Here is a 22,326-nt window from a genome sequence, read left to right on the forward strand (position 1 = left end):
CAGTCTCTGGTACTGCCTGTGAGTGTGGGTTTTGTTCAGTATCTGTCATTCTCTGGTACTTCCTGTGAGTGTGGGTTTTGTTCAGTATCTGTCAGTCTCTGGTACTGCCTGTGAGTGTGGGTTTTGTTCAGTATCTGTCAGTCTCTGGTACTGCCTGTGTGTGGGATGCATTCAGTACCCAATAATCTCTGGGTTATTTTGTCATTCTGGATTCACTCTACACAAAATTACATAGTATTTACAGCACAGAGACAGGCTTTTCTGCCCAAGTGCTGGTAGTTCCAATGAGGTTACTCCAACCCTACTTCATCTAATCCTATCAGCAAATCTCTCAAATTGTTTCTGCCTCATTTAATCATTTAGCTTGATGTTAAATGTAACAATGTTCAGCAGCTCAAGTGCTGTCAAAGCAGGGTAAAGAAGATTCCCCTGAGTTATTTATTTAATTTATTACTGACTATTTCATATCGACAGCTTTGGACTCCACCACAAGTGGGAAACATCTCTACCTCTACCCTAACGAAACCCTTCATATTATGCAATGCTTCTATTAGGTGACCACTCAGAGAAAAGAGCCCAGGCTTGTTCAATAGTATGAACTCCTGTGGAACATATAGCTCATTTTGCATTTATGGAATAAATACTGTATCTCAGTCTGAAACTGTATGTGATTTTAGATTGGCATATAATGTGTAGCTCAGGCTGCAATAAATAACTGAGACAATATCTTTCACTCTAACACTATAGTTTTGTGGAGTGCTATGTTATTTGTCATTCAGTCTGTTCTGATAGAATATATAATGTTACCTTTAAGTCTGAGGCAATGGGGGTCAGGTACAGGGTCCGGGGGTGCCCAATGGGGGCGGTTGGAGCTTTGAGGGTGGCCCTCCATGGGGAACAGGGTGCCTAATCAGGAGGACCCCCCCGCAGCCCGCAAGAAAGATGCCTGGTTTTATCAGGCAGGGTTCTTGGTGCCTTTGCAACACTGCCTCCCCGCCCCCAACCCAACCGAGGATAAAATACCTGCAGCAGAGAGAGGAGGCCCATAAGTGGCTGTTCATTGGCCAATTAAGGGCGTTGATTGGCCTGGGGCAGACAGGCTGTTTCTCCTCACCCCCGTTCCCTGTAATATTGCAGTGGGTGTGGGAGGGGGTCAGAAAATTTCCATCAGATTGGAAGTTGGCAAATGTTACACTGCCTTTCAGGAAAGGAGGGAGAGAGAAAACTGTGAACTACAGGCCAGTTAGCCTAATATCAGTCCTTGGGAAAATGCAGGAAGTCTGAACAATGCATTGAGAAAAGCATTCAAACAAGTCAACATGATTTTCCTGAAGGGAAATCTTGTTTGACAAATTTATGAGAGTTTTTTGAGGATGTAACTAGCAGGGTAAAGGGAAACTAGTCATATTCCTGGATTTCCAAAAGGCATCCAATAAGGTGCTACATAAAAGGTTAATAGAGAAGATAAGGGACTCATGGAATTGTGGGTAATATATTAGCATGGATAGAGGATTGGTTAATGGACAGGAAGCAAAGAGTGGGTATAAACAGATTGGCAGGCAGTGAATAATGGAGTGTTGCAAGGATAAGTGCTGGGGTCTCAGCTATTTACAATCTAAATTAATGACTTAGATGAAGAGACAGAGAGTAATGTATCTAAGTTTGCTGATGATACAAAGGTAGGTGGAAAGGGAAGCTGTGGGAGGACATAGAGAGGCTGCAAAGAGATATAGACAAGTTCAGTGAGTGGGCAAGAAGATGGTAGATGGAGTATAATGTAGGGAAGTGTGAAGTTCTTCACTTTGGTCATAAGAATAGAAAAGTAGAATATTTGATAAAAGGTGTGAAACTTGTAACTGTTGGTGTTCAAAGAGACTTGAGTGTTCTTGTACAAGGAATACAGAAAGTTAGCATGCAGGTACAACAAGCAATTAGTAAGGCAAATGGCGTGTTGGCCTTTATTGCGAGGGGATTAGAATACAGGAATAAAGAAGTTTGCTACAATTGTACAGGATTTCGGTGAGACCACATCTGGAATACAGTGTGAAGTTTTGGTCTGCACACTTAAGAAAGGATATATGTGCATTGGAGGCGGTGCAGCAAATGTTCACTAAATTAGTCCCTGGGATGAGGGGATCGTCCTATGATGAGAGGCTGACTAAATTGGGCCTATACTCTGGAGTTTCGAAGAATGAGAGTTGATCTCATTGAAACATACAAAATTCCAAAGGGGCTGGATAGGGGAGACACTGAGAGATTGTTTCTGCTGGTCAGACAATCTAAAACATGGGGACACAGTCCCACGATAAGGGGCTGATCATTTAGGACTGAGATGAGGAGAAATTACTTCACTCAAAGGGTTGTGAATCTTTGGAATTTTCTACTCCAGAGGATTGTGGATGCTCCATCATTGAATACATGTAAAGCTGCGATAGACAGATTTTTGATCTCTCAGAGAATCAGGGGATAAGGCGAGCAGGCGGGAAAGTGGAATTGAAGCCTAAGATCATCCACGATGGTACTGAATGGCGGAGCAGGCTCCACGGGCCACATGATCTACTCCTGCTCCTATTTTGTGTGTTTTTGTGTTCTGACTACTTCTGCTGTCGGTGATTGTGGAACTGATGTCTCTGCTCTCTGTGAGTGATACTGTACTTACTGTGTGTGAGGAGCTGGCTGCACTTCCCCTTGTGTCGAGGAATCACTACATTTATTCAGCTTCCTCAAGTATTGCCTGTAGAAAGAAAAAGTATTTATTATAATTCAGGAAGAGATGTGGTGGAAGTTACAAGAGAGACCAAAACAATTTTTCAATGAATAATCATTGTGAACAATCACAAAGGAAAGCCAGCAACACAAACAGAGTCAGTGTCTGATTCCACTGCAGTCCTGCAGCCCCCAGCTACTGCATACCAGGGGCTTTGGCCATTTTACAACAATTAAATAACATCCGGAAACAATCCACTGGGCCATGAACGGGACTGACCGACGGAACAGGGACTTTTACACAGGTCAGATTTCCTGTTCCCGCTCCCATGGTCTAACCGTTCAAATGAAACCAAATAGCCGCTGTTCAAAATGTGTCCTTCACACTTCTCACCTGGTGCCTATAATAGATTCTCTTTGTGTAACTCCCCACATCCTGACTGTCCGCTTCTGTTTCCACACTTCACTGTCCAATAACAACAAACTGTGGGAACAGGCTATATCCCTCTCATTCCGCTAGCGCGGACATGATGGGCCGAATGGACTCATTCTATGCCGGAAGTTTTCCACGTTTCTGGCTGAAGTGCTGCAGAAATCTGGGCCTGCGCTCCCCTCCCCCAGCACTGCCTGTGAGCGGAAGAAGATGGTTTAAAACAGCCGCGAATGGAGACATCCCGGTCCCGGGGGAAGGGAGCAAACAGCAGCCTCCTTCCAGCAGGACATCGCTTTGGGAGCATGTCCGCAGATAGACTCAGAGATCAGCATCGAGTCCGGGGCAAGTTCAGGGGCAGGCGGGGGCTGTTTGTAGGAGGCGGAGTGGATCTGAAACTGGTCTCAGAACATGGAGTGAGTGGAGAGGCCATTCTCCGGTTGTGTGTGGACAAGGGGATGGAGACAGAATGGGAAGAAACTTATTGTAGTGGAGTGAAACACTGACAATATTTGTGTTGCGGTGGTTCTTTTGCGGGTATCCATAATGATTATTATTTGAGAGATTAAATTCATTAAAACTCTATATCTTTGATCTCACCTGTATTTTAGTTACAAACATACTTTTGTTCAAACAGGCAAATGATTGAATGAACCAGAATAAATGGGCTATTTCCTCCACCCAAGTTACAAGGAAGAGTGCCACCAGATCCTTCTCACACACAATACGTACATTATCACTCACAGAGCGCAGAGACACAGACAGGTCATCAGTTCCACAGTCTCAGACAGCAGAAATAGTTCCAGAGATACATTTTCAATCCATCAATCAAATAGAGCAGGAAAGACAGACGTTGTTTCTATGTCACCCCAACTCATTACCACTGACAGGTAGATACATAAATCCCAGTCCAACATCTCACCCACAATCAAATTATCAGTGTGTCAATCCCACAATAGTGCAACCTCAGCTACAAATTAAACACACAGAGAACTGACACGTGGTTCCTGTTTCAAAGTTACAGAATTAACCTCAATAATGTACTCTGAGATTCAAGTTAAATACCAGCCCAATATTTACACAGGTTATGAGTTTATTATCAGTATTAATTCCCATCATGTTTCCAGACATATACATTAGACTCAAGTCCATAATCAGATTGAGAGATTCTGAAATATAGTATAACCTGAGATCCAAACTCAGATTCCAGTTTAAAACTCATCCGGATTGTGAAACTAAAAGATACATTATAAATTTGATCAGTATAGTCTGAGCTATAAATTACATACCAGTACTAAAACCTCATAGTGTCAGATGGAAGATACTGTACAATTCCAGACTGAGCTCATTTTACATGCAAGTCCAAGATACTCACTCAGACTGAATGGCACTGATCAAATTGATTAGTACAGCCTGAGTTACACTTGCACACCAATCCTGTATCAGATTGTAGGATACATTATCTTTCACTATTGTGTTCACAGTGACAGATATTTAATACTGAGCAAAACCTCAAATATATTGTCTGCTTAAAACCTACCACATCAGTGGCCTGTTGCTGTGCTGACATTTTATGTAGAATAAATCCAGACTTGCCATCAGTCCCAGGGACGGAGGATTATATAATGAATCCCACACTCACACAGAGTACCAGATACTGACAGATAGATAGTGATGCTGAAACACATGCTCAGTGCCAGATGCTGAAAGATATAGGTTGATTACTGCACTCACTCACAGTACTTCAGCCTGAGTCATCTAAAGCAACCTAACACACAAAAACTAGCAGTGAGAGAGTAAGAAAGAGTCCAAAACTCACATAGAGTACCATACACTGATAGATACAAACTGAAAACTACACACACATGGATATAAGATTGGCTAACTCACAGGAAACAGAGAGTGGGGACAAATGGGGCATTTTCAGATTGGAAAACTGTAACTAATGGAATGTCACAGGGATCAGTGCTGGTGCCTCAACTATTTATGGTCTATATTAATAATTGCATGAAGGCACTGAGTGTACCGTTGCCAAATTTATGGGTGGTACAAAGATAGGTAGGAAAGAAAGTTGTGAGGAGAACATAAAGTGTCTGCAAAGAGATATAGATAGGTTAAGTCAGTGGGCAAAAGTTTGGCAGATGGAGTATAATAAAGGAAAATGTGAGATTGTCTACTTTGGCAGGAAGAATAGAAAAACAGAATATTACTTACATAGAGAGACTGCAGAATGCTGCTGTACTGAGGGATCTGGGTGCCAGGTACATGAATTACAGAAAAGTTAGCATGAAGGTACAGCAAGTAATTAGGAATGCAAATGGAATGTTGGAATTTTTCGCAAGGGGAATGGAGTATAAAAGTAGGGAAGTTTTGCTGTAACTGTACAGGGCATTAGTGGCATCCCAACTAAAGTACTCCATACAGTTTTGGTCTCCTTACTTAAGGAGGGATATACTTGTATTGGAATCAGTTCAAAGAATGTTCACTAGGCTGATTCCTGGGATGAAGGGTTGACTTGTGAGAATAAGTTGAGCAGATTGGGCCTCTACTCACTGGAGTTTAGAAGATTGAGAGGTGATCTTATTGAAACCTATAAGATTCTCAGTGGGCTGGACAGGTAGATGCTGGGAAGATGTTTCTCCTTGTGGGGGAATGTAGAATTATGGGCCACAGTTTCAAGATAAGTGGTCTCCCATTCAAGAAAGAGATGAGGAGGAATTTCTTCTGTCAGAGGGTTGCTCATCTTTGGAATTCTGTTCTCCAGAGGACTGTGGAGGCTGGGTCATTGAATATGTTCAAGGCTGTGATAGACAGATTTTTTGATGTACAAGGGAGTCATTGGTCAATGGGCACAGGCAGGAAAGTGGAATTAAGGCCTAAATCAGAACAGGCATGATCTTATTGAATGGCAGAGCAGGATTTATGGGCCACATGGCCTTCTGGAAGCGATCCTGAGTGTCATTGTCGATATCTTCCCTTGTTGACAGGAGGTTCCCAAGGTATGAGCAGTGATCCACATTGTCCAGTGATTCGACGTGGATCTTAATAATCGGGGGCAGTGTCGGGGAGCAGGCTGGCAGAGGACCTTAGCTTTCCGGATGTTTTGCTTCAAGCCAATTCTTTCATGCGCCTCCATGAATGCATCGATGAGGGTTTGAAGCTTGGCCTCTGAGTGTGCGCATATGCAAGCATTGTCAGCATACTGCAGCCCGATGACAGATGTTGGAGTGGCCTTGCTTCAGGACTGCAGGCAATGTAGTTTCAATAGTTTCCCTCTCGTCCTGTAGAGTAGATCTGCTTACACAAACTAAAGAACAGCTGATGGGCTGAAAGAGTGCAGGAAATACAGCAACTTGCTGACAGCCACGACATGTGTGGATTCTTCAGCACCATCAAGACCATTTATGGCCCAAATTACCAAGGACCTACCCTACTGAGAGTAAAGAATGGAGTGACACTGATCAAGGTCAGAGAGGCAGTCAGCACTCGTTGGAAGTAGCACTTTGAAGATCTTCTCAATCGCATCTCAGTCCTTGATGCAAGTTCCACATTCCACAGCATGATACCCACCATGACGTCAGCACAATCCCAGCCCAACAGAAATTGAAAAGGCAATCTAACAGGTAAAAAAAATAAATGAAGGCCACCGGCAGAGATGGAATTCCCTCTGAAAATCTAAAATACGACAGAGAAGAACACTTAACACAAATACATGGTCTCATTTCCCTCAGCTGGAAGGACAAGAGCATGCCAGGGATCTCTGAGATGCTGTCATTGTGATCATCACCAAAAATGGTGACAAGACCGACTGTGGTAATGACAGAGGGGTATCCCAGCTGTTCACTACAGGGAAGGTCATCACAAGAGTCCTTCTCAACTGTCTCCACCTCGTGGCTGAAGATCTCCCACTGGAATCACAATGTGGATTCTGTCCATCAAGAGACACAGTGGACATGATCTTCACAGCAAGACAATGCCAAGAAAATGTAGGGAGCAGCAGCAACCTTTCTACCTGGTCTTCTCTGACCTGACAAAGGCCTTCGACTCTACCAACCAGGAGGGATTATGGAACGTCTTCCTCAAATTTGGCTGCCGGAAAAATTCGTCACCAACCTCCAACGACTGCATGATGACATGCAAGCTGAAATCCTTCCCAACGGACCTACCACTGACCCAATCCCAATGCAAACTGGGGTCAACTAAGTCTGTGTCATCGCACCAACGCTCTTTTCCATCTTCCTCGCCGCAACACTCCGCCTCAACTCCTCACACTCAAACACAGCAACAGAGACTGACAGATACAGAATGGATGTCATACTCAAACACAGTATCAGAATCTGAAAGATACAGTGGTGCGGTGGTTAGCACTGCAGCCTCACAGCTCCAGGGACCCGGGTTCGATTCTGGGTACTGCCTGTGCGGAGTTTGCAAGTTCTCCCTGTGACCGCGTGGGTTTTCGCCGGGTGCTCCGGTTTCCTCCCAGCGCCAAAGTCTTGCAGGTTGATAGGTAAATTGGTCATTGTAAATTGCCCCTAGTGTAGGTTGGGATTACTGCAGGGTTGGTATAAATGGGTGGTTGTTGGTCGGCACAGACTCGGTGGGCCAAAGGGCCTGTTTCAGTGCTATTTGTTTTAGTTTAGTTTAGAGATACAGCAATGAAACAGGCCCTTCGGCCCACCGAGTCTGTGCCGACCAGCAACCACCCATTTTATACTAATCCTACACTAATCCCATATTCCTACCGCATCCCCACCTGTCCCTGTGTTTCCCTACCACCTACCTATACTAGGGACAATTTATAATATATCTCGAAATAAATAAATACGGAATAAATCCATACAGCACCAGAGACTGAGAACTGCTGAATGACAGAACGCAATCAAACACAGGAGCAGAGAATAAAAGAAATGGAATTAATTGCACACTCACATGCAATAGCAACGACACAGAATCATCAATAAGCGTCCTTTCAACAACATGCAGAACATTTCCAGAGAGCTTGACACAGCGAGCGGCTCTTTCAATGTAAACTGGAGCTGGAGAGAGTCTTTGTGAAACATACTTCCTGATTGCAGTACGAATGTTTGTGATTGGCTGCAAAGTTTGAATGTGATTGGATGGTGAAGGACACCAATTATAGTATGACAATATTAACCCATTGTGACATCACTCCCAATCACCCAATCACAATCTTTACTTTCCCCCATCCCTTATTAGCATAGAGCTGTGGGATTGTCTATTTAATCCGCACTCGGAAGGGGTTTGGTTTATTTCTGTGTCTGAAATTGAAACTGAAGTTGGTTGAGGAGAAGAAGAAAGCAGCTGCGAAGAAGGGCGCCAAGAAAACTGTGAGTAAACCATCAGCAAAGGGCGGTAAGAGGCGGAGAAAGTCGAGGAAGGAGAGTTACTCCATCTACATCTACAAAGTGATGAAGCAGGTTCACCCCGACACCGGCATCTCCTCCAAGGCCATGAGCATCATGAACTCGTTTGTGAACGATATTTTCGGGCGCATCGCGGGTGAGGCTTCCCGCCTGGCCCATTACAACAAGCGCAGCACCATCAGCTCCCGGGAGATCCAGACCGCCGTGCGCCTGCTGCTGCCCGGGGAGCTGGCCAAGCACGCCGTGTCGGAAGGGACAAAGGCGGTGACCAAGTACACCAGCTCCAAGTAAAACTGCACAATGGACTGAAAAACATCCCAAACACAACGGCTCTTTTAAGAGCCACCCACAATCTCTCTGAAAAAGCTACAACATCATCTCTCTGGTTTTGATTTGTTTTGTTTTTTTATTCGAAGAGTCTGGAACTTTCTAATTGCCTTTCTGATCTCTTTTAACCCCATGGATTCTGGGTGATTTCGTCAGATCTTTCTGTCTCTGCTTAATAATGCGGCGTAAGTTAATTACTGATCACTGACCCCATGTACGCTTTGATCTCGGACTATTCTCCGTCCTTTTTGAAACAGTCTGTAAGCGGCGGCAGAAAGTCTCATTCACAGCATTCTGGAAGCGGACACATTTCAGGTCAATCTTTGTCAAGATACCGCATCACTGATTCTAGATTTAACCTATTTGTGGGAGACAAAAGTGGAGAGAAAGTGTTTTATTGTCAGGAGTTGAAATGTGAGACTGAGGTTTCCTACAACAGCGGGGTTTCTAGAAAATGTACTTATCAATTATTGAGGCCGAGCTTGAACAAGGGAAACAAGTGACTGAGAACTGATCTGTCAGCTGATTGACGAAATAGTACAATAGCGAAAATGAACGCGCGTCCGAGATCAAAGCGAACATGGGGTCAGTGATCAGTCATTAATTTACACGGAATTAAGTAGAGACACAAAGATCTCAACAGTGAAAGTAAATCACCCAGAATCCATGGGGTTATAACAGAGATCACAAAGGCAATTGGAAAGTTCCAGACTCTTCATGAAAAAAACAAATTGATACCATAGAGATGATGTAGCTTTTTCAGAGATTGTGGGTGGCTCTTAAAAGAGCCGTTGTGTTTGGGATGTTTTTCAGTCCATTGTGCAGTTTTACTTGGAGCTGGTGTACTTGGTCACCGCCTTTGTCCCTTCCGACACGGCGTGCTTGGCCAGCTCCGCGGGCAGCAGCAGGCACACGGCGGTCTGGATCTCCCGGGAGCTGATGGTGCTGCGCTTGTTGTAATGGGCCAGGCGGGAAGCCTCACCCGCGATGCGCTCGAAAATATCGTTCAGAAACGAGTTCATGATGCTCATGGCCTTGGAGGAGATGCCGGTGTCGTGGTGAACCTGCTTCATCACTATGCAGATGGAGTAACTCTCCTTCCTCGACTTTCTCCGCTTCTTGCCGCCCTTTGCTGACGGTTTTCTCACAGTTTTCTTGGCGCCCTTCTTAGCAGCTGCTTTCTTCTTCTCCTCAACCATCTTCAGATCCAATTGCAGACACAGAAATAAACCAAACCCCTTCCGAGTGCGGATTAAATAGACAATCCCACAGCTCTGTGCTAATGAGGGATGGGGGAAAGTAAAGATTGTGATTGGGTGATTGGGAGTGATGTCTAAACAGTTTTATATTGAAATTGCCTAATTGGTGTCTTCCGCCATCCAATCAGAATAAATATTTGCAACCAATCACAAACACCCTTACTGCAATCCGTAAGTATATTTCACAAAGACTCTCTCCAGTCCCAGTTGACAGTAAAACAGCCGATCCCTGTGTAAAGCTCCCTGGAAATGTCCTGGCTGTTGTTGGGAGGACACTTTTTGACTGATTCTGTGTCGTTGTGTCTCTGCTATTGCATGTGAGTGTGCAATTAATTCCGTTTATTTTACTCTCTGCTACTGTGTTTGAGTGTGTTATGTAATTTGGTAGCTCTCAGTGTCTGGTTCCGTGTCAGTGCGCCATTTTCCCACACTCTCTTGGCCAGTCTGGACATAGCATTGGAAGCCTTTCCCATGTGCTTGTTGACTTCTGCATCGGGAGACAGGTTACTGGTGATAGTTGAGCCTGGATAGGTGAACTCTTGAACCACTTCCAGAGCGTGTTCGCCCATATTGATGGATGGAGTATTTATAATGTCCTGTCCCATGATGTTCGTTTTCTTGAGGCTGATGGTTCGGCCAAATTCGTTGGAGGCAGCCGCAATGCTGTCAATGAGTCTCTGCAGACACTCTTCAGTGTGGGATGTTAATGCAGCATCGTCAGCAAAGAGGAGTTCCCTGATGTGGACTTTCTGTACTTTGGTCTTCGCTCTTAGACGGGCAAGGTTGAACAAACTGCCATCTGATCTTGGAGGAAAATTCCTTCTTCTGAAGACTTGAACGCATGTGAGAGCAGCAGGGAGAAGAAGATCCCAAACAGTGTAGGTGCGAGAACACTGCTATGTCCAGACTGGCCAAGTAAGTGTGGGGAAATGGCACACTGACACGGAACACAAAAGTCCAAGTGTATCAAGCCTGTGTTCTCAGTACTTTGCTCTACGGCAGCGAGGCCTGGACAACGTATGTCAGCCAAGAGCGACGTCTCAATACATTCCATCTTTGCTGCCTCTGGAGAATCCTTGGCATCAGGTGGCAGGACCGTATCTCCAACACAGAAGTCCTTGAGGCGGTCAACATCCCCAGCCTATACAGCCTACGGAGCCAGCGGCGCTTGAGATGGCTTGGCCATATGAGCCGCATGAAAGATGGTAGGATCCCCAAGGACACATTGTACAACAACCTCGTCACTGGTATCAGAACCACCGACCGTCCATGCCTCCACTTTAAAGTCGTTTGCAAACACGACATGAAGTCCTGTGACATTGATCACAAGTCGTGGGAGTCAGTTGCCAGTGATCACCAGAGCTGGCGGACAGCCAGAAATGCGGAGCTAAAGTGTGTTGAGTCGAAGAAACTTAGCAGTTGGCAGGAAAAAAGACAGAGGCTCAAGGGGAGAGACAACTGTGTAACAGCCCCGACAACCAATTTTACCTGCAGCACCTGTGGAAGAGTCTGTCGCTCTAGAATTTGCCTTTATAGCCACTCCAGGTGCTGCTTCACAAACCACTGACAAGCTCCAGGCGCTTACCCATTGTCTCTCGAGACAAGGATGCCAAAGAAGAAGAAAAGAAGTCTCCGGTGCTGTGTGGATTTATTCTGTATCTATCAGACTCTAGGACTGTGAGTGTGACATCCATTCTGTATCTGTTAGTCTCTGGTACTGTGAGTGTGACATCCATTCTGTATCTGTCAGTCTCTGGTACTGTGAGTGTGACATCCATTCTGTATATGTTCGTCTCTGGTACTGTGAGTGTGACATCCATTCTGTATCTGTCAGTCTCTGGTACTGTGAGTATGAGGAGATGAGGTGGAGTGTTGTGGCAAGGATGATGGAAAAGAGCATTGGTGCGATGACACAGCCTTGCTCGACCCCAGTTTGCATTGGGATTGGGTCAGTGGTAGGTCCGTTGGAAGGATTACAGCTTGCATGTCATCATGCAGTCGTCAGAGGATGATGATGAATTTCTCTGGGCAGCCAAATTTGAGGACGTTCCATAATCCCTCCTGGTTGGTGGGGTCGAAGGCCTTTGTCAGGTCAGAGAAAACCAGGTATAAAGGTTGCTGCTGCTCCCTACATTTTCTTGGAGTTGTCTTGCTGTGAAGATCATGTCCATTGTGCTACTTGATGGACAGAATCCACATTGTGATTCCAGGAGGAGCTCTTCAGCCACGGGGAGGAGGCAGTTGAGAAGGACTCTTGTGATGGCCTTCCTTGTGGTGGACAGCAGGGATACCCCTCTGTAGTTACCACAGTCAGTCTTGTCACCTTCTTCAAAGATGATCACTATTCCAATTTCTCGGAGATCCCCTGTCAAACTCTCCTCCTTCCAAATGAGGGAAATGAGACAGCGTATTTGTGTCAAGAGTGCTTCTCTGCCAGATTTTAGAATTTTGATGGGAATTCCATCTATGCCAGCGGCCTTATTGTTTTTTAGCTGTCAGATGTCCTTTTCAATCTCTGTCAGCCTGGGATTGTGCTGACAGCACGGTGGGTAGCATGCTGTGGAATGCGGTCAAGGGCACTTGCATCAAGGACTGAGTTGCGATTGAGGAGATCTTCAAAGTGCTACTTCCAACGAGTGCTGATTGCCTCTCTGACCTTGATCAGTGTCACTCCATTCTTTACTCTCAGTAGGGTAGGTCCTTGGTAATTTGGGCCATAAATGGTCTTGACTGTGCTGAAGAATCCTCACATGTCGTGGCTGTCAGCACGTTTTTGTTGTTCCAGTGTTCTTTCAGCCCATCAGCTGTTCTTTAGGTCGCATGTGTAGATCTACTCTACAGGACGAGAGGGAAACTATTTAACCGATGTTGCCTCCAGTCCAGATGTAAGGCCACTCCAACCTCTGTCATCAAGCTGCAGTATGCTGACGACGCCTGCGTATGCGCACACTCAGAGGCCAAGCGTCAAATCCTGATCAATGCAATTCCGGAGGTGTATGAAATAATTGGCCTTAAGCAAAACATCCAGAAGACAGAGGTCCTCTCCCAGCCTGCTCCCCGACACTGCCCCTCGACTATCAAGATCCACGGTAAACCAGTGGGCAATGTGGATCACTGCTCATACCTTGGGAACCTCCTGTCACCAAGGGCAGATATCGACAATGACACTCAGCATCACGTCTAGTGTGTCAGCATAGCCTTCAGTCCTCTGAGGAAAATAATGTTTGATGACAAAGAACTTAAATCAGACACCAAGCTCATGGTTGACATGGCTGCAGTGTTACCTGCCCTCCTGTATGTGTCAGAAACATGGATACTGTACAGCAGACATCTCAAAGCCCTGGAGAGATATCACCGGTGGTGATTCCGCAAGATCCTGCAAATTCAGTTGCAGGACAGGCGCTGCAATATCAGTGTCCTCTCTCAGGCCAACATCCCCAGTATCGAGACACTGGTCATGGCTAGTCAGTTATGTTGGACGGGCCACATCATCCCCATGCCTGACGCCAGAGTCCCAAAACAAGCTTTCTACTCTGAACTCCATCAGGGCAAGAAGCTACCAGGAGGGCAGAGGAAACATTACAAGAATTTCCTTCAAGACATGCTGAAAAGCCCTGACATCTGCACTGATTCATGGGCATCTCTTGCCTGAGACCACCCAAAATGGAGAAGAAGCATCCGCGAAGGTGCCAGCCAGTTTGAAATTCGTCGACATGCCCAGGAAGCAACCAAATGCAAAGAGTGGAAGGAGTATTTGGAAATTGGAGAATCCCATTCACCCACCTCACCAAGCACCATCTGCCCCACCTGTGGCCGAGTGTGTGGATCAAGAATTGGACTATTCACTTGCCTAATGAACCACAACCCTGGAGTGGAAGAAAGTCATCCTCATTCCTGAGGGAGTTCCGAAGAAGAAGTTTAGTGTGACATCCATTCTGCATCTGTCAGTCTCTGGTATTGAATATGAGTGTGGGATTCATTCAGTATCTGTCGGTCCCTTGCACTGTGTTTGAGTGCAGTTTTCAGGCTGTATCGATGAGTATCTTGTGTGTGAGTTTTGTATTCATCTGCATCTTTCAACCTCGAACACATTATTTGAGTTTTGCAGTCATTCTGAACTGACCCTTGGTAATGTATGTGTGTTTGAGGGTGATTGTTTACCTGTTAATCTGTTGTCCTGTACATGAGCGTGAGATTCATTCTGTATAACTCTATCTCTGTTCTTGTTGTGTGTGTGTGTGATTCATTCTGTATAACTCTATCTCTGTTCTTGTTGTGTGTGTGTGTGATTCATTCTTTATGCTCCATCTCTGGTATCACATTTATGTGTGGTATCAATTCCATTTCTGTCATTTCTGGTACTGTATGTGAGTGTTTACTTCATTCTGTAACTGTCAGTCTCTGGCACTGTCTGCATGTTCTGGATCCATTTTGTAACTATCAGTCTCTCGCAGAGTGTGAATGTGGAATTAATTCTCTCCATCTCTAGTGTCATGTGTAAATTTGGAGTTCATTCTGAATTGGTCATTGGTACTGGATCTGCCATTCTCTAGTACAGTTTGTGAATGTGGGATTCGTTCTGTACCTGTCACTCACTGGTACTTTGTGAAAGTGTGCAATACATTCTGTATCTGTCGGCCTCTGGTAGTGTGTGTGATTGTGGGATGAATTAATTAGCAGTCAGTGGTGCTCGATGTGAATGTGGAAATCATTCTGTAACTCAGTCTGATATTGTTCTGTGAGGGTGGGAATCACATGTATCTTTCAATCCCTGGTGCTGTGTGTGAGCATGGGATTCATTCTGTACCTGTCAGTCATACTGTATGTATCTGTGGGATTTATTCTGTACCTTTCAGTCTCTGGTATTTTGTACGAAAGTGGGATTAATTCTGGATCCACTGCCACACACTGGTTGAGTGTGTGTGTGTGTGTGTGTGTGTGTGTGTGTGTGTGTGTAAGAAGATAAAAAGATACAAAATAGGAGCAGGAGATGGCCATTTGGCCCATCGAGCCTGCTCCGCCATTCAGTAAGATCGGGGTTGTTCTGATTGTGGCCTTGACTCCACTTTCCTGCCTGCGCCCATGACCATTGACTCCCTTGGAGATCAAAAATCTGTCTATCACAGCCTTGAATATATTCAATGACCCAGCCTCCACAGTCCTCTGGAGAACAGAATTCCAAAGATGAACAACCCTCTGAGCGAAGAAATTCCTCCTCATCTCCTTCTTGAATGGGAGGCCACTTATCTTGAAACTGTGGTCCCTAATTCTACATTCCCCCACAAGGAGAAACATCCTCTCAGCATCTACCTGTCCAGCCCACTGAGAATCTTATAGGTTTCAATAAGATCACCTCTCAATCTTCTAAACTCCAGTGAGTATAGGCCCAACCTGCTCAACTTTTTCTCATAAGACAATCCAACTTCCCAAGTATCAGCCGAGTGAACCTTCTCTGAACTGATTCCAATGCAAGTATAGCCCTCCTTAAGTAAGGAGACCACAACTGTGTGGAGTACTTTAGTTGGGATGTCACTAATGCCCTGTACAGTTACAGCAAATCTTCCCTACTTTTAAACTCCATTCCCCTCTCTAAAAATGCCAACATTCCAGTTGCCTTCCTAATTACTTGCTATAGCTGCATGCTAACTTTTTTGTAATTCATGTACCTGGACACACAGATTCCTTGGTAATATTCTGTTTTTCTATTCTTCCTGCCAAAGTAGACAATCTTACATTTTCCCATATTATACTCCATCTGCTAAACTTTTGCCCACTGATTTAACCTATCTATATCTCATTGCAGACACTGTGTGTCCTTCTCACAACTTGCTTTCCTACCTATCGTTGTACCATCCATAAATTTGGATTTACACTCGGTCCCTTCATGCAAGTTATTAATAAAGACCATAAAGATTGAGGCACCAGCACTGATCTCTGTGGCACTCCATTAGTTACAGTTTGCCAATTTGACAATTCCCCAATTATCCCCACTCTGTTTCTTGTGAGTTAGCCAATACTATATCCATGTGCGTGCAGTTTTCAGATTGTGTCTATCAGTGTCTGTTACTCTGAGTTTTGGACTCTTTCTCAATCTCTCAGTGCTACTATTTCTGTGTTAGGTTGCTTTAGATGACTCAGGCTGAGGTACTGTCAGTGAGTGCAGAAATCAACCTATACCTTTCAGCATCTGGCACTGAGCATGTGTTTCAAAATCACTCTCTAACTGTCAGTGTCTGGTACTCTGTGTGATTGTGGGATTCATTATATAACCTTCCGTCACTGGGACTGGTGCAAGTCTGGATTTATTCTACATAACAATTCAGCACATCAACAGGCCATTGATGTGGTAGGTTTTAAGCAGACAGGCAGATACATAAATCCTGTTTGAGGTTTTGCCCAGTATTAAATAGTATCTGTCACTGTGAACACAATAGTGAAATATAATGTATCCTACAATCTGATACAGGATTGATGTGCAAGTGTAACTCAGGCTGCACTCATCAATTTGATCAGTGCCATTCAGTCTAACTCTGAGTGAGAATCTTGGAGTTGCATATAAAATGAGCTCAGTCTGGAATTGTACAGTATCTTCCATCTGACACTATATGAGGTTTTAGGACTGGTATGTAATTTATAGCTCAAACTATACTAATCAAATTTATATTGTATCTTTTAGTTTCACAATCCGGATGAGTTTTAAAGTGGAATCTGAGTTTGTACCTCTGCAATCTGATTATGCACTTGAGATTTGTATCTAATGTATATGTCTGGACACATTATGGGAATTAATACTGATAATAAAGTCAAAACCCGTGTAAATATTAGGCTGGTATTTAACTTGAATCTCGGAGCACTTCATTGAGGTTATTTCTGTAACTTTGAAACAGCAACCATGTGTCAGTTCTATGTGCATTTAATTTGTAACTGAGGTTGCTCTATTGTGGGATTGACACACTGATAATTTGATAGTGGGTGAGAATTTGGACTGGGATTTGTGAATCTAGCTGTCAGTGATACTGAGTTGGGGTGACATGAAAACAACGTGCGTCTCTCCTGCTCCATTTGATTGATGGATTGAAAATGTGTCTCTGGATCTGTTTCTGCTGTCGGAGACTGTGGAACTGATGACCTGTCTGTGTCTCTGCACTCTGTGAGTGATAATGTACGGACTGTGTGTGAGAAGGAGCTGGTGACACTCTTCCATGTAACTTGGTGGAGGAAACATCACATTTATTTTGGTTCATTCAATTATTTGTCTGTTTAAACAAAAGAATGTTTATAATTCAAATACTGGTGAGACAGAAGATACAGGATTTTAATGAATTTAATCTCTCATAATAATTATAAACGCCCACAAAGGAAGCCCAGCCATACAAATATTATCATTGTTTGACTGCACTGCAGTAACAGTTTCTTCCCATTCTGTCTCCATCCCCTTGTCCACACACAACCCGAGAATGGCCTCTCCCTTCCCCCACTCACTCCATGTTCCGGGACCAGTTCCTGCTCCACTCCGCCTCAAACAAACAGCCCCCGCCTGCCCCTGAACTTGCCCCGGACTCGATGCTGATCTCTGAGTCTATCTGCGGACACGCTCCCAAAGCGATGTGCTGCTGGAACGAGGCTGCTGTTTGCTCCCTTCCACCGGGACCGGGATCTCTCCATTGGCGGCTGTTTTAAACCATCTTCTTCCGCTCACAGGCAGTGCTGGGGGAGGGGAGCGCAGGCGCAGATTTCTGCAAACAATTCTGCAAACAGAAACATGGAAAAATTCCGGCACAGAATGAGGCCATTCGGCCAATCATGTCCGTGCCAGCGCAAAGAGAGCGCTCCAGCCTGTTCCCACAGTTTCTTGTTATTGGACAGTGAAGTGTGGGAACAGAAGCGGACAGTCAGGATGTGGGGAGTTATACAAAGAGAATCTATTATCGGCACCAGGTGAGAAGTGTGAAGGACACATTTTAAACAGTGGCTGTTTGGTTTCACTTGAACGGTTAGACCATGGGAGCGGGAACTGGAAATCTGACCTGTGTAAAAGTCCCTGTTCCGTCGGTCAGTCCCATTCATGGCCCAGTGGATTGTTTCTGGATGTCATTTAATTGTTGTAAAATGGCCAAAGCCCCTGGTATGCAGTAGCTGGGGGCTGCAGGACTGCAGTGGAATCAGACACTGACTCTGTTTGTATTGCTGGGTTTCCTTTGTGATTGTTCATAATGATTATTAATTGAAAAATTGTTTTGGTCACTTTTGTATCTTCTACCACATCTCTTCCTGAATTATAATCAATACATTTCCTTTCTGCAGGCAAATACTTGATGGAAGCAGAATAAATGTCGTGATTCCTCGACACGAGGAAGTGCAGCCAGCTCCTCACACACAGTAAGTACAGTATCACTCACAGAGAGCAGAGACATCAGTTCCACAATCACCACCAGCAGAAGTAGTCAGACCGGCACTGATCCCAAGTTCCAGAGACCAACAGTCAATGCAACAGTCAGACAGAGCAGGAAAGATTGAACTTGTTTCCATTTCACCACAACTCAGTCCCACTGACACGTAGGTACATCAATCCCAGTCCAAAATCACACCCACTATCAGATTGCAAGGCACTGTGTCACTCTCACAAGAGAGCAGCCTGAACTACAAATTCAATGTCAGATGGAACAGACAAACAGTACCTGATTGTAAAGTACAGAATTAATCTCAATAATGTACCCAGACTGCAGACTGAGCTCCATGTTACACACCACTCCACAAATCTCACAAATAGTCAGAGTGGAAGACACATTATTACTGCAAACTGAATGAACCTGACCATTGCATACCAGGACATAAAACATATTGTAAGATGAAAGGACACAGACCTGAAATGTTAATTCTGTTTCTCTCTCCACATATGCTGCCTGAACTGTTGAGTATTTTGAGCATTTTTGTTTTTTTAAATTTCATATTTCCAGAATCTGCAGAATTTTGCTTTTATTTTAGAGTTAAAGAAACATTGCATTGTGAGGTGAGAGTGACTGCCCTTGACATCAAGGCAACCTTTGACCATTAATGGCACCAAGGAGCCACAGCAAAACTAGTGTAAATGGGAATCATAGCAAAACCCTCTGCTGTTTGGAGTCATACCTAGCACTAAGGAAGATGGCTGTGGTTGTTCAGGTCAATCATCTCAGTCTCAGGACATTACAGCTGGAATTCCTTAGGCTCGTGTTCTAGGCCCAACCATCTTCAGCTGCTTCATCAATGACCTTCCCTCCATCACAAGGCCGAAAGTGGGGATGTTCACTGATGATTGCGCAATGTTCAGCACCATTCATGACTCCTCAGCGACTGAAGCAGCCCGTGCCCAGATGCAGCAAGACCTGGACAACATCCAGGCTTCGGCTGATAAGTGGCAAGTAACATTCGCGTCAGATAAGTGCCAGGCAATGACCATCTCAAACAAGAGAGAATCTAATCATCTCCTCTTGATGTTCAGTGGCATTACCATCACTGAATCCCCCACCATCAACATTTGGGGGCGGGGGGTGTGGGCGGGGGGGGGGGGGGGTTACCATTGACCATAAACTGAACTGGACCAGCCACATAAATGCCGTGGCTACAAGAGTAGGTCAGAAGCTAGGAACTCTGTGGTGAGTAACTTACCTCCTGTCTCCCCAAACCTATCCACCATTCACAAGACACAATGCAGGAGTATGATGGAATACTCTCCACTTGCCTGGATGAGTACAGCTCCAACAACACTCAAGTAGCCTGCTTGATTGCCCCCAAGCACCACCTTCAACAATCACCCCATTCACCACTGATGCACAGTGGCAGCAGCGCGTACCATCTACAAGGTGCACTGCAGCAACACACGAAAGCTCCTTTGACAGTACCTTCCAAACCTGGAACTTCGACTACTGAGGAGGACAAGGGCAGCAGTTGCAAGGGAACACTACCACTTGCAAATTCCCCTCCAATTCACAGATCATCCTGACTTGGAACGATATCGCCATTCCTTCATTGTCGCTGGGTAAAAATCCTGGAACTCCCTTCCAAACAGCACTGTTGGTGTTCCTACATCTCAAGAACTGCAGCGGCTCAAGAAGGCAGCTCACCACCAATTTGTCAAGGGCAATTTGGATTGGGCAACAAATGCTGGCATAGCCAGTGATGCCTACATCACACTAACAAATGAAAAAAGTGAGGAAATAGTGAAGGGCTTTTATAGAGTACATGGGGACATGCTTCCACTTGTGGTGGCATCTGAAACAAGAGCCAAAATATAAAATCGTCATTCATAAAACCAATGAGGAATTCATGAAAAATGTATTTACGCAGTGAATGGTTTGAATCTGGAATTTGTTATCACAGGGAGAGGTTGGGGTGAATAGTATCGATGCACTGAAGGGGAGGTGGAACAAATGAACAATTGTATGTGGAGATAGGAATAGAGGGATATACATATCGGGCTTCATTTAAAAAAATTTTTTGCATGTGAAGCAGGATGGCTGGAAATATATGTAGAGCATAGAGCAGTTGGGACGATCCCAGTGCAGTGTTTTGTCTGGATGGATCTGCCCAGAACACTTGCGATGCAGGAGCTGGGAGCTTCAGTACTTCAGTGGAGGCAGATAATGACACCGGTTTTTATTTGTGGATGTTCTTAATGATTATTGATTGAGAAATTAAATTGACCTCTTTGATATTATGCACCGCATCTGTTCTTGAGTTATCAGATATATTTTTTTCTTCATACAGGCAAATACTTGAAGATATTGTGATGCATGTGATGGTTGCTGCACTCGAGGCACAAGGAACAGAGCAGCCAGCTCCACTCACACACAGTAGGTACATTATCACTCAGACTGCAGAGGGACAGATAGTTCATCAGTTCCCTGGTCTCAGATTGCAGAAATAGTCAGGCTCACATTGATCCCAAGTTCCAGAAACACATTTTCAATCCAACAACCAAACAAAGCAGGAGAGAAAGAAGTGTTTTCCATTTCACCCCGATTGAGTCCCACTGACAGTCAGATACTTCAATCCCAGGTCAAAATCACACCCACTAGCAGATTGAAATGCAATGTGTCAATCTAACAAAGAACAGTACAGCACATGAACAGGCCATTCGGCCCTCCAAGCCTGCGCCGATCTTGATGCCTGCCTGAACTAAAACCTTCTGCACTTCCGGGGTCCGTATCCCTCTTTTCCCATCCTATTCATGTATTTGTCAAGATGCCTCTTAAACGTCGCTATCGTACCTGCTTCCACCACTTCCCCCGGCTGCAAGTTCCAGGCACTCACCACCCTCTGTGTAAAGAACTTGCCTCGCACATCCCTCTCAACTTTGCCCCTCGCACCTTAAACCTATGTCCCCGAGTAACTGACTCTTCCACCCAGGGAGAAAGATTCTGACTATCCACTCTGTCCATGCCGCTCATATCTTTGTCAACCTCTATCATGTCGCCAATCCACCTCCGTCGTTCCAGTGAAAACAATCCGAGTTTATCCAACCTCTCCTCATAGCTAATGCCCTCCAGACCAGGCAACATCCTGGTAAACCTCTTCTGTACCCTCTCCAGAGCCTCCACGTCCTTCTGGTTGTGTCGCGACCAGAATTGCATGCAATATTCTAAGTGTGGCCTAACTAAAGTTCTGTACAGCTGCAGCATGACTTGCCTATTTTTATACTCTATGCCCCGACCGATGAAGGAAAGCATGCCATATGTTCTTGACTACCTTATCCACCTGCGTTGCCACTTTCAGTGACATGTGGACCTGTACGCCCAGATCTCTCTGCCTGTCAAATTTAATGCAGACTGAGCTAGCAATTAAATATCAGATAGAATTGGCACACGCTACTGATTGAATGGCACAGAATCTAACCTAGTGATGTATCCTGAGATTTAAATTAAATATCATACCCAAAGCTCACACCCATTCATTATAAAGGATGTTTAAACATCCCCATAGTGTCCCCTGAAATACAAGTTGCATACAAGTACAACATTCATTGCAGTGAATGTTTCAAAGGTGCTGAAAGATATTGTAAGCTGAGACACAAATTTGATACCAGTTCAGACCTCGCACATACTGTGAAATTGAAAGAGACAGAATCAATTCCATCAGTGTAGATTGATATAAACATTACATACCATTCTAAAAAGTGATGCAATACGAAACTAAAATACAGTATCAATTCCACCAGACCCCCACCACCCTCTGGCTAAAA

The 22,326-nt window shown here is 44.7% G+C and overlaps 2 protein-coding genes across 2 annotated transcripts in view; one reads left to right on the forward strand and one right to left on the reverse strand.

The window, feature by feature from the left end:
* The window catches only part of LOC137365864 (histone H2B 1/2-like), a 70,470-nt gene extending 61,659 nt beyond the window's left edge, over positions 1-8,811 (forward strand). Inside the window, exon 2 of the mRNA XM_068028107.1 lies at positions 8,467-8,811. Coding sequence (XP_067884208.1) covers positions 8,467-8,811 — 345 coding nt within the window. The remainder of the gene's footprint in view (positions 1-8,466) is intronic.
* An 863-nt stretch (positions 8,812-9,674) lies between these two features.
* Positions 9,675-22,039, reverse strand: LOC137365865 (histone H2B 5-like). Its single transcript, XM_068028108.1, has 2 exons — positions 22,019-22,039; positions 9,675-10,013 (listed from the first exon to the last, which is right to left on the reverse strand). The coding sequence occupies exons 1-2, from the start codon at positions 22,037-22,039 to the stop codon at positions 9,675-9,677; spliced, it is 360 nt and encodes a 119-aa protein (XP_067884209.1).
* Positions 22,040-22,326: the final 287 nt, after the last annotated feature.

The sequence above is a fragment of the Heterodontus francisci genome, unplaced genomic scaffold (assembly GCF_036365525.1).
Source record: "Heterodontus francisci isolate sHetFra1 unplaced genomic scaffold, sHetFra1.hap1 HAP1_SCAFFOLD_58, whole genome shotgun sequence".
NCBI classification, from domain to species: domain Eukaryota; kingdom Metazoa; phylum Chordata; class Chondrichthyes; order Heterodontiformes; family Heterodontidae; genus Heterodontus; species Heterodontus francisci.

What these genes read in the sequence shown, in the direction of transcription:
- LOC137365865 (XM_068028108.1), bottom strand. Translation starts at nt 22,039, where the DNA reads ATGAATGGGTGTGAGCTTTGG. An exon ending in TGAATGGGTGTGAGCTTTGG is followed by an intron (nt 10,014 to 22,018) that starts GTATGATATTTA and finishes GCAGCTGCTAAG; the next exon opens with AAGGGCGCCAAGAAAACTGT.